At 62.3% G+C, this 12,690-nt stretch overlaps 1 protein-coding gene across 1 annotated transcript; it reads right to left on the reverse strand.

Annotated features, from left to right (window-relative positions):
* Positions 1–2,907: 2,907 nt before the first annotated feature.
* LOC135173870 (ubiquitin carboxyl-terminal hydrolase 36-like) lies at positions 2,908–12,414 on the reverse strand. Its single transcript, XM_064141078.1, has 15 exons — positions 12,348–12,414; positions 11,737–11,958; positions 11,040–11,150; positions 10,480–10,582; positions 9,829–9,896; positions 9,333–9,403; positions 8,925–9,007; positions 8,716–8,827; positions 8,279–8,419; positions 7,907–8,007; positions 7,478–7,616; positions 7,024–7,329; positions 6,263–6,388; positions 5,044–5,223; positions 2,908–2,922 (listed from the first exon to the last, which is right to left on the reverse strand). The coding sequence occupies exons 1-15, from the start codon at positions 12,412–12,414 to the stop codon at positions 2,908–2,910; spliced, it is 1,845 nt and encodes a 614-aa protein (XP_063997148.1).
* Positions 12,415–12,690: the final 276 nt, after the last annotated feature.

Below are 12,690 nucleotides of genomic sequence, written 5' to 3' on the forward strand. Positions count from 1 at the left end.
AGCACAGGTGCAGAGGCCTGTCCTGCCGGGGGGTCGGCACCTGCTGGCTCTCAGGGCTTGGTGGCCTGGGGCAGCTGTGAGTTGCTGAGCCAGGCTGGGGCAGAGGGCCAGAGCTGCTCGCCAGGCGTGGGTGCCCTGTGCTGTGGTGTTTGTGAGGGCACAGGGCATGGGTGGGCAGGGGAGGCTGTAGAGGTGCCAGCAGGCAGCGCTGCCCCAGCACAGCCTGGACCCATCGTGAGCTGTGTTGGTTTGAGGCTAATTGGAATATCTGCATGAGAAAGATTAGATGCTAGGCTGTGAGAAGGAAACAGTGGAGATGTCTGCTGCACTCCTAGGCTTGCTGAGGTGTGTAAGAGCAAGCACACAGGCACAGGGAAGACAGTCAGGGCCTGGCTGTCGGAGTCTGTCGCTGTCTGTGTTTTCTCCCTGGGCTTCTGCCGCTCTGCTGGGATCTGTGTAACCCAACCAATCCTTCTGCTTCTAACGCCCCTTGCCCATCCTCCCAACTCACCTTGCACGTAAGGCAGACCCTGGGATGAGAGTGGGGGGTGGAAAGAAGGTGGCAGGGTGGTTGGGAGCCCCTCCTGGGCACTCTGGTTTGTGGGAGGGCTGTTGTGTTTCTGTATCACTTTTAACTTGTCTACTTCTGTCTGTAAGTGTTGTAGATCTCTGCTGGTGCACTGTGCCAAGCTGTGGCTATGAAGCTTCATCCCTTGAGTGCCAGCCAGCTGGGTCTAGTCTGGCTGCATTCATTGTGTAGGGGGCAGGTAACTCCCAAAGCATCCCATGAGAGCAGGTGTGGGGGAGGTTGGGCTGGACGAGGGCTGGGAAGAAAGACAGCTCCCTGGGCTTGGGTTCTTAGCCTGCATCGAGGGCAAAGCAGGGGATGGCCTCCAGAAGGGAAAGATGGCCTGGAAAAGGGCAGCATCAGGAGGGGGCAGAGAGGAGATGGGGGAGAAGTCAGCAACATCTGCTTCTGCAGTCCAGCTGTGCCCAGCCTGCTGGCTCACACCCTGCAGGAGGCTCGGGGGACAGCAGCCAGGGACAAGCTCCTCGTGCATGCCAGCCCCTCTTTTCTCCGCCACATAGAGGGGAGAGAGCACACTGGGAGATGAGCTGTGCTGTCTTGGCTACCTCCTTCTGCTCAGCTGTCACAGGGTTGGAAAAGAGACATTTAGAGCCCAGGTAAGAAGGGTGAAATAACGAGAGCTGCTGTAATTACCCCGAGGCCAGGTCAGAGCCATCAGAGCCATCCAGCAGGTGCTGTGTTGAGAGGACAGGACTGAGCAGTTCCTCCTCTCTCTAAAGGCTGCAAACGTTTCCTGTCTAATCAGTAACACAAGCTGGGGAGGAGCTGCCACGAGCCAGAGGAGCTGATGGCTTCATCAGGGTGGCAACAGCTCTGCCTTTGACGTGTGAGCAATTGACTGTGGCTTTGGGAGTTTGGGTTTTTCTTCATGCTGTCTTCCATGCAGTCACCTTCAGGCCTGTTCTGGTCTTGTTTCAGGCTGTGCTGAGGCAGAGCACAATGCTGGTACTGCGGACAGCCCCCAGCTGCTGCTCTGGCAATCAAGACAAATGTAAAGCCAATCACTGCAGGCTCCAGCAGCTTTTACTCTTGTGAGTGGCTCTGAGCGAAGAACTTGAGGCAGCTGAGTCCTCGTGGCTGGATGGTTGGGTTGTGCCTGGTGAATGTGGGGCAGGCTGTGGATGGAGACTGCCTGGACTTCAGCAAAGCCTTTGCCACCGTCTGCCACAAGCAGCTCCTGGCCAAGCTGGCAGCTCCTGGCTTGGACAGCTTCACTCTGTCTCTGGGTCAAGAACTGTCTGGAAGGCAGGGCCCAGGGAGTGGTGGTGAATGGTGCCACATGCAGTTGGCAGCTGGCACTGGTGGTGTCCCCCCAGGAATCAGTGCTGGGCCCAGTCCTGTTCAGTATCTTTTTTGATGATCTGGACGAGGGGATTGAGTCCAGCATCAGTAAGTTTGCAGAGGACAGCAAGCTAGGAGCAGGTGTTGATCCGTAGGAGGGTAGCAGAGCCCTGCAGAGGGACCTGGCCAGGCTGGATGGGTGGGCAGAGGCCAATGGGATGGGACTGAACCAGGCCAAGTGCACAGGGTTCTGCGCTTCGGCCACAGCAACCCCAAGCAGCTACAGGCTGGGGACAGAGTGTCTGAGAGCAGCCAGGAAGAAAGGGAGCTGGGGGTACTGGTAGAGAGTAGCTGCAGATGAGGCAGCAGTGTGCCCAGGTGGCCAAGAGAGCCAGTGGCATCCTGGGCTGGCTCAGGAACAGTGTGGCCAACAGGACGAGGGAGGTTCTTCTGCCCCTGTGCTCAGCACTGCTCAGGCCACCCCTTGAGTGCTGTGTCCAGTTCTGGGCCCCTCAATTCAAGAGAGATGTTGAGGTGCTGGAAGGTGCCCAGAGAAGGGTGACAAAGGTGGGGAGGTGCCTGGAGCACAGACCCTCTGAGGGGAGGCTGAGGGAGCTGGGGGTGTGCAGCCTGGAGAAGAGGAGGCTCAGGGGTGAGCTCATTGCTGTCTACAACTACCTGAAGGGAGGCTGTAGCCAGGTGGGGTTGGTCTCTTCTCCCAGGCAGGCAGCAACAGATCAAGGGGACACAGCCTCAAGCTGTGCCAGGGGAGGTCTAGGCTGGATGTTAGGAGGAAGTTGTGATTGGCATTGGAATGGGCTGCCCAGGGAGGTGGTGGAGTGGCCGTGCCTGGAGGTGTTCAAGAAAAGACTGGCTGGGGCACTTAGTGCCATGGTCTGGTTGACTGGAAAGGGCTGGGTGCTAGGTTGGACTGGCTGAGCTTGGAGGTCTCTTGCAACCTGGTTGATTCCAGGGTTCTATGAACAGCAAGAACTGCTGGAAAACTGAAGCAAAGAGTTCCTCCTGTCTGCCCACCGTCAGAGTGGCTCTTCCTGCATGGGGAAAGCACAGAGGTGAGCAGCAGAGCTGCAAGAGAACTGCTGCAAGATGGAAAGCAGGTGGGAAAGCAACCCTTGTGCAAGGGCGTTCAGATTGTCACTGACTGCAGCCCTCTGTAAAAATAGGCTTCAGCAAAAGCTCTGTGGCATTTGCATGGCTGTGAGGTCTGTCAGAGTGCAGGGCACAGAGGGGTTTGTGTCCTGTCTTGCTGTGCTGGACTGTAGCTTGCACTGAAATTGCATCTCTAGAAACAGGTAAGCTCTTGGCTGCACAAGTGAGGTGCCCAGAGCGCAGGAGAAGCTGAGGCTCCCTCTGCAGTGGTATTTCAGTGGCACTCCACTGCTTGCAGTGTAACTGCAGTCTGGGTGCCTGTTCCTTCCCTAGCGGACAGGCCTGAGCTCACAGCTGCACCCCTCACCCCACAGCAGACCTGGGCAGTGCCTGGGGAGGCCCAGCAGAAGCTCCTGGCACCCCTGGCTGCACCCATGGCAGTGTGGCAGACGGAGCGCCGCTTGCCCCAAGACCACAAGCAGCACCATGCTGGAGAGAAAAGGGAGCTCTGCCCTTGCAGAGGAGCTGCTGTGCTGCACAGGTGGCCAAGAGCCCAAAGCACCCCTCCAGGGAGTGCAGAGTGCCAGCTGTGAAGAGCCAGGCCACTGCCAGGGCTGTCCAGATCAAGTGCCAGTGCCATCTTTATTTGCATCAGCACCAACTCCACAAGAAACCAATCCCCGCTCTGGGCTGCGCATCCAGGCTTGCACTCAGCCTGCTGCTAAGGCTGGACAGTTCCCCTCTGCTCAGCAGCCTGCAGGCCACGGGGCCCTGCCCTTGGTCTAGCTCTGCTCTGGGCACTTCCCTGCCTCTCTCCACACCAACTGCTCACTGTCAGACAGGCTCCTGCCTCTCCACACCCAGCACCCTGCGTGCTTAGCAGGATGTGCAAAGGGTCACAGCTGGAGTCCAGCCTTGGAGAAGGTGTTGGACCTTGCAGCCAAGTAAGGCCCTGACTGAGAGCAATGCCCACCCAAGGGACTTCAAGAGCAAACCTAAACCAGGGGTGTCCTTCATAGCAAATTCCAATGTCTGCTCAGTAAAACTTCCACACCTTTAACATAGTTTGTATTTGCTTTATTTGACTATGCCAAAAAACAACTTTCCCCCCCCCCCAAACAGTGAGTCTGCAACTAGGTTGATGCAGGTCTGCTCAGCACCACTGACAACATCACTGCAGCACAGCAGCCATTCATGTGTTTAGACAGAAAGAATAAATAACCTAGAGCTAAGCCACTCAAGGATCAGAAACACCTTTTTGTCCAAAGGTTGCCAAATCTAGCCCAGAATATGCCCAACTGCCTCGTAGCAGAGCGCAACACGCCGCAGCCATCCCGTTCCTTACGCCGGGGTCAGAGAGTGGCAGGGCCTGTGGTTCAGAGCCACCTCTCCTGCAGAGCAGGCACCATCGAGAGGTCTCCACCTGTCTGTGTTCCTTCAGAACAAGAATGCTGAGCCTGGCAGTAAGGGCATAACCTCACAGCCGCAGGAACCACTCCGCAGCGAGAGGACATCAGCTCCTGCTGCCAGCTGCTGCTGCTGCTTGGCTGCCTGCTTCCGCCTGGCACTGCTCAGGGCCTCCCTGATGGAGCCTTCTCGTTTTAGGAGGTGGTGAAAGGGGAGACAAACTTCTCACTCTCCTCTTGAGTGCTCTCCTCTGCAGTCCCTGCGCAGGGTGGGCAGGTGGCGGCTGTGCCTCAGCAGGCTGCTCGCTGCCTCTTGCTCTCCCTTCCTCTCTGCCCTGTGCTTCTGCCTGCACGGAGCTCATCTCTCCTGCCTGAGCAGCAGCAAGAGCAGAGGCAGGGATCGTTGTGAGGGAAGCTCAGAAGAAAACCCCGACAAATCCCCCTGCTTTGGCCTCCATTTGCAGTGCAGCTCTCAAGGCTTTTCCGTTGGCAAATGCTGCCCAAGCTCCCCAGCTGGACTGGCCTTGCTCCAGGCCTGGCACAGCTCTGCTGCCCTGACAGCAGCACCAAGTGATGCTGGCAGTCACCAGGACACCTAAGGACTGCCCCACAGAAGCTGAGCCCCACCAGAGCAGGGTCCCCACCTGTCCTACTCACCAGCTGTGCTCCAGCCTGCTCCAGCTCGGACAGCTTCTGCCGAAGCTCCAGCACCTGCTTCTCCTTCACAAGCAGTTGCTGCCTCAGCAGCTGCTCCTGGCTCGGCGCCTGGGGCATTGCAGCAGCAGCTGCAGCAGAGGCACCAGAGGTGGCAGAGGGAGCTGCACTGGACTCCTCTGGCTGCAAACAGAACAAAACCTCTTACGCTGCAACTCGTGATGGAGTCAGGGAACCAGGGAACTCTTTGGGCTGCAAAGAGCCCCCAGGGCAGCAAGCCCAACCCTCAGCCTAACACCTGTGGCCATGGAGCAGCCAGCAAACTGACCCAGGCAGCTGCAGGCTGAGGACTGCCAGGGCTGCCAGAAGCACTCCCATCTGCAGGCAGAGGTCTCACTGGCCAAGCAGGATCCAGTGCCTGCACTCTGACATCCAGTGCATGCAGCTCCTCCAGAGGGAAAATCCTGTGCCATGTCGAGCGCAGGAGGAACAAACTCTGCCGAGTGTCTCTGTCCACCTGAAACACCAAAAGAGCCCCAGGGCTCCTTCAGCTCACTCCAGCAGTGCCTGAAGCTCTGCTGGCAGCAGGAAGGTTTCCTTTCTTTCCTGTCTCTCTCAGCACTTGGCCATTCGCACAGCCTGGCCTGGCTCTGCAGCCTGTAGCAGCAGTGCAGCTCACACCCCCGCGCCCCTGGCATCAGACAGAGAGGCTCAGCTCTGCAACTGCTCTTCCCAGGCCCTTGCCAGGCTCTACCACTCTCCATCAGCACCCGAGGAGCACTTCCTGACCCCTTGCCCATGACCAAATTCTCCTCTCCCTTGCCCGGTTTCCCTGGAGAAAGTACAGCGACAAAGCTCTTGCGAAGCCACAGCCTCTGGGCACAAGAACTGAGCCCAGGGCTTGGGCTCAGCTCTTCGGCCCCTGCAGGACTTTCTCCCACCACATGCCAGCCCAGGGCTGTTAGCCAGCATTACACCCACTCTGCTGCAGCAGCAGAGCCATCTGTGAGCCACAGGCCAAAGCTCCTCATAGGGCCAGTGCCCACTTTGTTTGCTCACACCAGCAGCAGGGACAATCTCCCACAGCCCAGAGCCAGGGCAGGGATTTAGCAAAGGCAACCAATGGGGATGGTTCAGCAGCCAAGAGCACCCAGCCCTGGGCACAGAGTTCATTCCCCAGGCACAGACTCTCTTCACCCAACTCCCCTGGCAGTGCAGAGACCTTCTGGAAGGCAGACACAAAGGTTTCCACCAGCTTTGGGGCAAAGGCCTTCAGGTATTCTCCTCCCACGTTCTTGAGGATGGAATCCATCAGGTAGAGAGCAGGGAGCTTCTGTGCTGGGGGAGCCTGCAGGGAGGAGAAGAAAGGGAGAGGTTTAGCACAGCAGAGGCACAGCTGAAGAATTTTAAAGAGAGAGAGTGGCAGGCCCAGAGCCCTCTTTTGGGTTCCACTACAAACAGCAAGTCGCTGGCCTTGGGTTTCCTGCTGGTGCCAAAAGGCAATCTGGCAGAGGGCTGCTGAGCTCAGAGCAGAAGGGGACCCTGGAGCAGCCAAGGCTCTGTGCCAGGAGTCACTGCCACTGTGCCTCAGCCTGCGCAGCAGTCGGGCAGGGAAGCAGCAGAGCCTGGGAAGGAAGCTGCTGGCAGCCACGGCACAGGAAGGGGAGCTCAGCACTGCTCCCTGCTGCAGAGCTCAGCTCCTCAGGGCAGCACAGAGTCAGCAGTGCAGTGGGGCTGGACCGTTGAGGTTTTCTCTTGCAGGCAGAGCCAGCCCCTGGGACAGGCTTGCAGACAGCTCTGACACCGCAGAGCTCAGGGCAGGCTGGAAGCCACCCCTCAGCCACTGCTGCCCTGCTCTGCCCCGCTCTGCCCTCAGCACGACATCTCCCCAGCCCCTGCTAGCCCCCGAGGCCACCCCAGGCTGCTGTCCAGCTGCTCCCCCAGCAGCACAGGCAGCAGCAGCAGGCAGTGGAAGGTGCAAACCTTGGCCACTCGTGCTTCCACCAGGGACACGATGCTGCTGGCCAAGGCCACGTTCTGCTGTGCCAGGAGGGTCAGCCTGGCGATGGAGGATTTGCTGCTGCGTGTCAGGCCCTGCAGCTGTGCCCAGTAGTCCTGGCACACAGCTGCTGAGCCCTCTCTGCTGGGTGCTGGCGACCCAGCAGGCAGCTTTGGCAGGGTGGGGCTTCCACTGCACAGCTCTGGCTCCATCCCAAACAGGCTGTGGGCCACAGGGACTCCAGCCTCCTCCAGCCCAGGCGGCTTCTCCCCTGGCAGCAGCCCTGGGCCCTAGACAAAGGAAGAGGTTGATGGAGAAGTGCAGGAGCCAAGGGCATGGCAACCCTGCCCTGCCCAGCCCCTCCCTGGCACAGCAGGCAGAGGGGCAGCAGGTGCCAGCACCCGGGGGCGCTGGCCAAGAGCAGCCTTCAGGACTCACCTGGCCCATCCCTGCTGAGGACAGGGGCTCCTTGGTGACAGATTTCCTGTCCTCGCTGTGGACACCGCCAGTGCAGCCGGGCAGGCTGGAGGCAGCCTTGGCAGTGGGCCCCTGCCAGCTCCTCCTGGGGCTGGGCACCCTGGGGAAGGCAGAGAAGGGCTGGCGTTAAGTGCCAGGGCTTGAGCCACTGCCAGAGACGCGCAGGAGAAAGAGGAGCCAGAAGCTGCAGGGGTGAGGTGGTCCTGGTGCAGAGTAAAGCCATGCCAAGGGGCTGGCCCTCTCCCTGCCACCCTCCTCTGAGCCAGGGCATGCAGAGGGCGTTGGGGCTACCTGGGCCAAGCTCTTTCCCGCAGGCAGCCCTGTGCTGCCAGCCCTGTCCCAGCTGCTGGCAGCAGGAGACAGAGGGGCAGCAGGCAGAGGCACTCTCACCTCTGGTAGAAGAGCAGGTAGGGCTGCTGCCCCAGGACCTCTTGGATGCCCGCGGGGCACACCCGCTCGTCGTTCATCAGGTACCACTGCCCACTGCTGGCCTGCAGGAGGAGCAGAGAGAAGGGGGCTGGGCTGTGCCCGGGGACCTTCGTGGCAGCAAGCACGGGCAGAGCTCCTCTGCCCAGAGCCCAGAGGAGGCCCAGGCCAGGCAAGGGGGCTCCGCCAGAGCGGCACCTCCACGCTTCCTGCGGCAGGGCACGGCCTGTGTCCCCCCCCACGCACCTCTGCTGAGCAGCCTCCTTGCTGTGCCCTCCAGGGACCCACCAGCACCCCTTAGCCCTGAGGGGTGCCACGACAGCAGCCTGGGCTCACCTTCACGTAGCAGTAGTAGTGCCCTGCGTGGCAGCTGTGCCCAGAGTGCACCAGCACCGCATAGAGGCTGTAGAGGACGGGGTCCCCGCGCGGCACAGACAGGTAGGGGCGGACGTTCAGCAGCATGGGGTACGCCACGGCCTGCAGGGAGAGGCTGGCTCAGGAGCCTGCACAGGGCATGGCCTCAGTGCAGACAGAGCAGCTCAGCTGGCCTAGCAGTGCCACCTCCCAGGGGAAGGGCACGCACCCTCCCTGGGCAGAGGTGGTGCTGAGGAAGGTGGCCGGAGAAGCCAAACTGCCCCTGCACCGCAGAGCTGGGCAAGGGCTGCAGGACTGTGGCAGAGCTCAGGCTGGGCACAGGAGCCCTGCCAGCCTGCTCTGGGCAGCAGGAGCTTGGGCCAGGAGACAGCCTCAGCCCTGGTTTTCCAAGCACTCACCTTTGTGATCTTCCCTCCCCCAAAAGGGGCAAAGCGCTTCAGTGCCACTGTGAGGACGTTGGCAGCTTGGTGGATGCTGAAGCCTTTGCGGGCAGACACCTTCTGCTGGCACCTGCACAGGGAGAGCTCCAGCTCTGCAAGCTGTGCCACCACCCAGCTGCCTGCCAGCAGCACAGCCGGGCCCCTGGCGCCCGCAGCCCCGCACTCACCTGGCACACATGTAGGCATTCTCCCCGCACAGCAGCTCTGGCTGCACAAACTGCTCCAGCGCCTGCACCACGCTTGTGGCCTCCTGCAAGGGCAGAGCAGAGCTCAGGGCACCGGCGGCCTGCCCACGCCACAGCCCCGAGAGATCACGCAGAGCACGGGCACAGGGCCGCAGACCACAGCAAAGCCCTGAGTGCCACCAGCTGGGCACTGCCCAGCCCCACGAGGGGCGGCTGCAGGGCCCCCAGCAGCCACTGGCCTGCCAGGCAGAGAAGGCAGCGCAACAGCGGCAGCTGCTTCCCTCCCGCCCGTGCTGTGCCTTGGCACTGGCAGCTGCAGGAGCCCTGAGAGCAGCCATGGTGCAGCTGCAAGAGCAGCCCCAGCAGAGCAGAGCCCCTGCCCAGCCCTACCCCGATCTCCAGTGCCAGGTCCAGGTAAGGCTCGTAGGTGTCCGAGGTGTTCTGGCACTGCAAGCACAGCACTGCAAAAGAAAGAGCAGTGGCCACAGCCTGGCATGGCCTCTGCACGCACCCACCCCAGCACAGCCCAGCCCAGCCCAGCCCAGCCCAGCCCAGGCGGCTGCAGGCTACCCCCTCTCTGCATCTGGGCTCTGGGACAGCAGCACCAGGGTTCACAGCCTGGCCAGGAGGAAAGCTGCCAACTCCACCGTGCCCTGGCACAGGCAGTGCTGCTAGGCAGCTGGCAGCAGGGGCGGCTTTGCTGCTGGCAGTGAAGTGGGGAGCCACAGCCAACAGATGTTTCCATGCCCACAGCAGGGCTCAGGGTCTGCAGGGACCACCAGAGCCAGCAGCTGCAGCTGGGGATGGTTTGCACACACTCAGCAGTGCTCCCAGAAGGGAGGCAGCCCTGAGAGCCACAGGCCCAGCAGCTGGCACCAGCACTCACCACGGGACCGCAGGGAACCCCCAAAGATCTGCTGGACCAGCGTTGGGGCCTGGCTCTGCCCATCCAGCCTAGGGACAGGAGCAGCAGGTCTCACACAGCCCCTCCACAGCAGCCTCCCCTCAGGGCCCCCTCTGCGTGTCCTCAGCACAGCTCCCCGGTGTGCTCTGGCCAGCAGACAGCTGCAGAGCTCCAGAGGCAGAGGGAAAAGCCAGGCTGCTCTGCCAGGGCCATCGCTCAAGGGTTGGCACCAGGCTCCCATGGGCACCTTCCTCCAGAAGGAGCAGAAGCTGCTGGCTGCAGCTCGGAGCTGGCCTTGGCAGAGGCAGCGCAGGGCCCAGAGGAAAGCTGCTCTCTCGCAGCCCCAGAGCTGGACCTGAGCCAGCTGCAGCCCTGGCTTCCTGGGCAGCTGGCACAGGAGCCAGAGCCAGAGCAGCCTCAGGACATGGGGACAGCACCACAGCTCTGCTGGGGCGCAGGGGCCAGCAGAAGGGAGAAGGTGGCCTGTGGCACAGAGGGGCAGAGAGCTGGGCCGTGCAATGAGGTCCCTGACAGCCAGTGCCTCCCCCTAGCAGATCAGCCTGGGGGACACCTTCATCCCTCCCACGGGCACAGGGCACTGGTGAGGGCACAGGGCAGCAGGGCCCCACATACTGGGCACAGCCGTTCCCGCAGGCCTGCTGCATGGCGTCAATGGCGCAGCGCAGGAACTCGTGGGCATCCTCCTGCCTCCGGAGGCTGAAGTGCTGGGCAATGTCTGCAGGAGAGGCAGCCTCAGCAGCTGCTGCAACAGATGCAGCTCCTGCCCCAGCAAGCAGGGCTCCAGGCTCTGAGCCCCCTCAGCCCAACCCTGGGCTCAGGCCCACGCTGGCTGCGGGAGAAGCCCTCCCACAGCCCATGGAGCCCCCAGCCCCTGGCGGGCTCTGAGTCACCTCAGCAGAGCTCTCTGCCAAGGCCTGCCCCATCCCAAAGGGTCTGCTCCAGCAGCAGCCCCTGGGCCCCTGCATGGCTGCTGCAGGGCAGGGCAGAGCAGAGCAAGGCAGGGCAGAGCAGGGCATGGCTGGGCAAGGCAGGGCAAGACAGGGCAGAGCAGGAGCAGGGCAAGGCAGGGCAGAGCAGGGCAAAGCAGGGCAAGCCAGGGCAAGGCAGGGCAAGGCAGTGCAAAGCAGGGCAAGCCAGGGCAAGGCAGGGCAGAGCAGGGCAGCCACCCTTACTCTTGAGGTTCCGGATGATGGCCTCTGGCTTTATGGCCTGGCCGCTGCTGGCAAAGGCCTGCCCCACGTGGGTCTGCATAGTGCAGAGCATGCAGAAGCCTTCTCGGTGACCTGGAGCAGAAGAGCAGAGGACAGGAGGTCGGGGACAAGGCCAGGAGAGGTGGAAGCAGGACAGAGCACGGGAGGGATCTCTGCTCCCACACAGCTCCGCCACGCTCAGTGCTTCCTATGAGCTCTGTGCTGCAGCACAGCTCTGGGGCACCCTGGGTACACAGGGACCAACACACATCACCCTGCCGGATGCCATCCCACTCACAGCACCACTGCAACCCCCCAGAGGAGACAGCAGCCATGTGGATGGGAAGCAGGCCACAGGCACTCCCTGGAGGAGCCCAGAGGTTGGCCCGGAGGGCAGATGCCAGCAGAGCCCTGCAGACAGGGTTGTGAGCCCTGTGTGCTGCCCTTGGCCCCAACTCAGCAGCACTGCTAGGGCCAGGAGAACACAGCAACAGCCTCTGCTGGGGTCAGCAGGGAGCAGACAGGGCACAGCCCAACGCTCGCAGCCCCTGCCAGGGCCACGCGCACAGGTGTCGAGCACAGCGCGGGCAGCAGGGCGGGCAGGCGGCTCCTGCTGCCCACGGGCACTGCCACCCCGGCACTGCCAGCCCAGCAGTGCCCCCCACTGAGCCCCACTCACAGCTGCGGCCGTGCTCCCCGCAGAGCAGGTAGCTGGCGAGCGGCGCCGTGTGGGTCAGGCACTGCAGCGTGGCGTTGAGGAAGCAGCTGCGCCCCAGGTTGCGCAGCCCAGCGCCCACCCCGCACAGCCGCGGCCACTGCATGCAGAGGCACCCCCCGGGCAAGGGCACCTGCTGGGGCACGGGCACCCCAATCTCTTGTGCTGCCTGGGCTTGGTCACTGCCTGCAGGGAGGGGAGAAGGGCGGTGAGTCACAGGGCTCAGGAGCACCAGCAGCCCCCTGGGCCCTCTCTGCCTCCCCTGCTTGCTGCTCGGCTCCTCCTCAGGGCTGCAGTGCTGCCTGCCAGCCTCGACCCAGGGCCTCAGCAGAGGCTGCTGCCCCCACGGCTGCTGCCCCTGGCATCAGAGGCCACCGCTGCCAGGCTCAGACCCTGCCTTCTGCTGCCACAGCTTGCTGGGCGAGGCAGGCAGGGGCCAGCCCAATGCCCTTCCTCACCCGGCTCCAGCCTGGTGACCCCTCCTTGCCCATCTCCAGCTTGCTGCTCCTTCCCTCACCCAGCTCCAGCCCAGTACCCCCTCCTCACCCAGCTCCATCCCAGTGCCCCCTCCTCACCCAGCTCCAGACACTGCCTCTTCGCTGCCAGCCCCAGCTCCTGCTCCAGCTTCTTCCCTCTCCGCATGCTGCGGCTGCACTCGGTGGCTTCGACTCAGCCGTCCCAGGCCACTCAGCTCCCTCCTCCTCCTCTTCCTCCTCCTCCTCCTTCTCCGGCTCCTGCTCCTCCTGCTCTTCTTCCTCCTTGCACTCTGTGTCAGCTGAGGCAGAGCTGCACCTGCTGGTTGGCAGCAGTGCCCGAGGTGGGCAGGACCTGCCAGGGCATGGCCCTTGGGCTCTGTGGTGTCCATCGTGTGCTGGCAGCACGGCTGGGGGGGCCTGGCTCTGTCCTGCTCCAGGAACT

The sequence above is a fragment of the Pogoniulus pusillus genome, unplaced genomic scaffold (assembly GCF_015220805.1).
Source record: "Pogoniulus pusillus isolate bPogPus1 unplaced genomic scaffold, bPogPus1.pri scaffold_106_arrow_ctg1, whole genome shotgun sequence".
NCBI lineage: Eukaryota > Metazoa > Chordata > Aves > Piciformes > Lybiidae > Pogoniulus > Pogoniulus pusillus.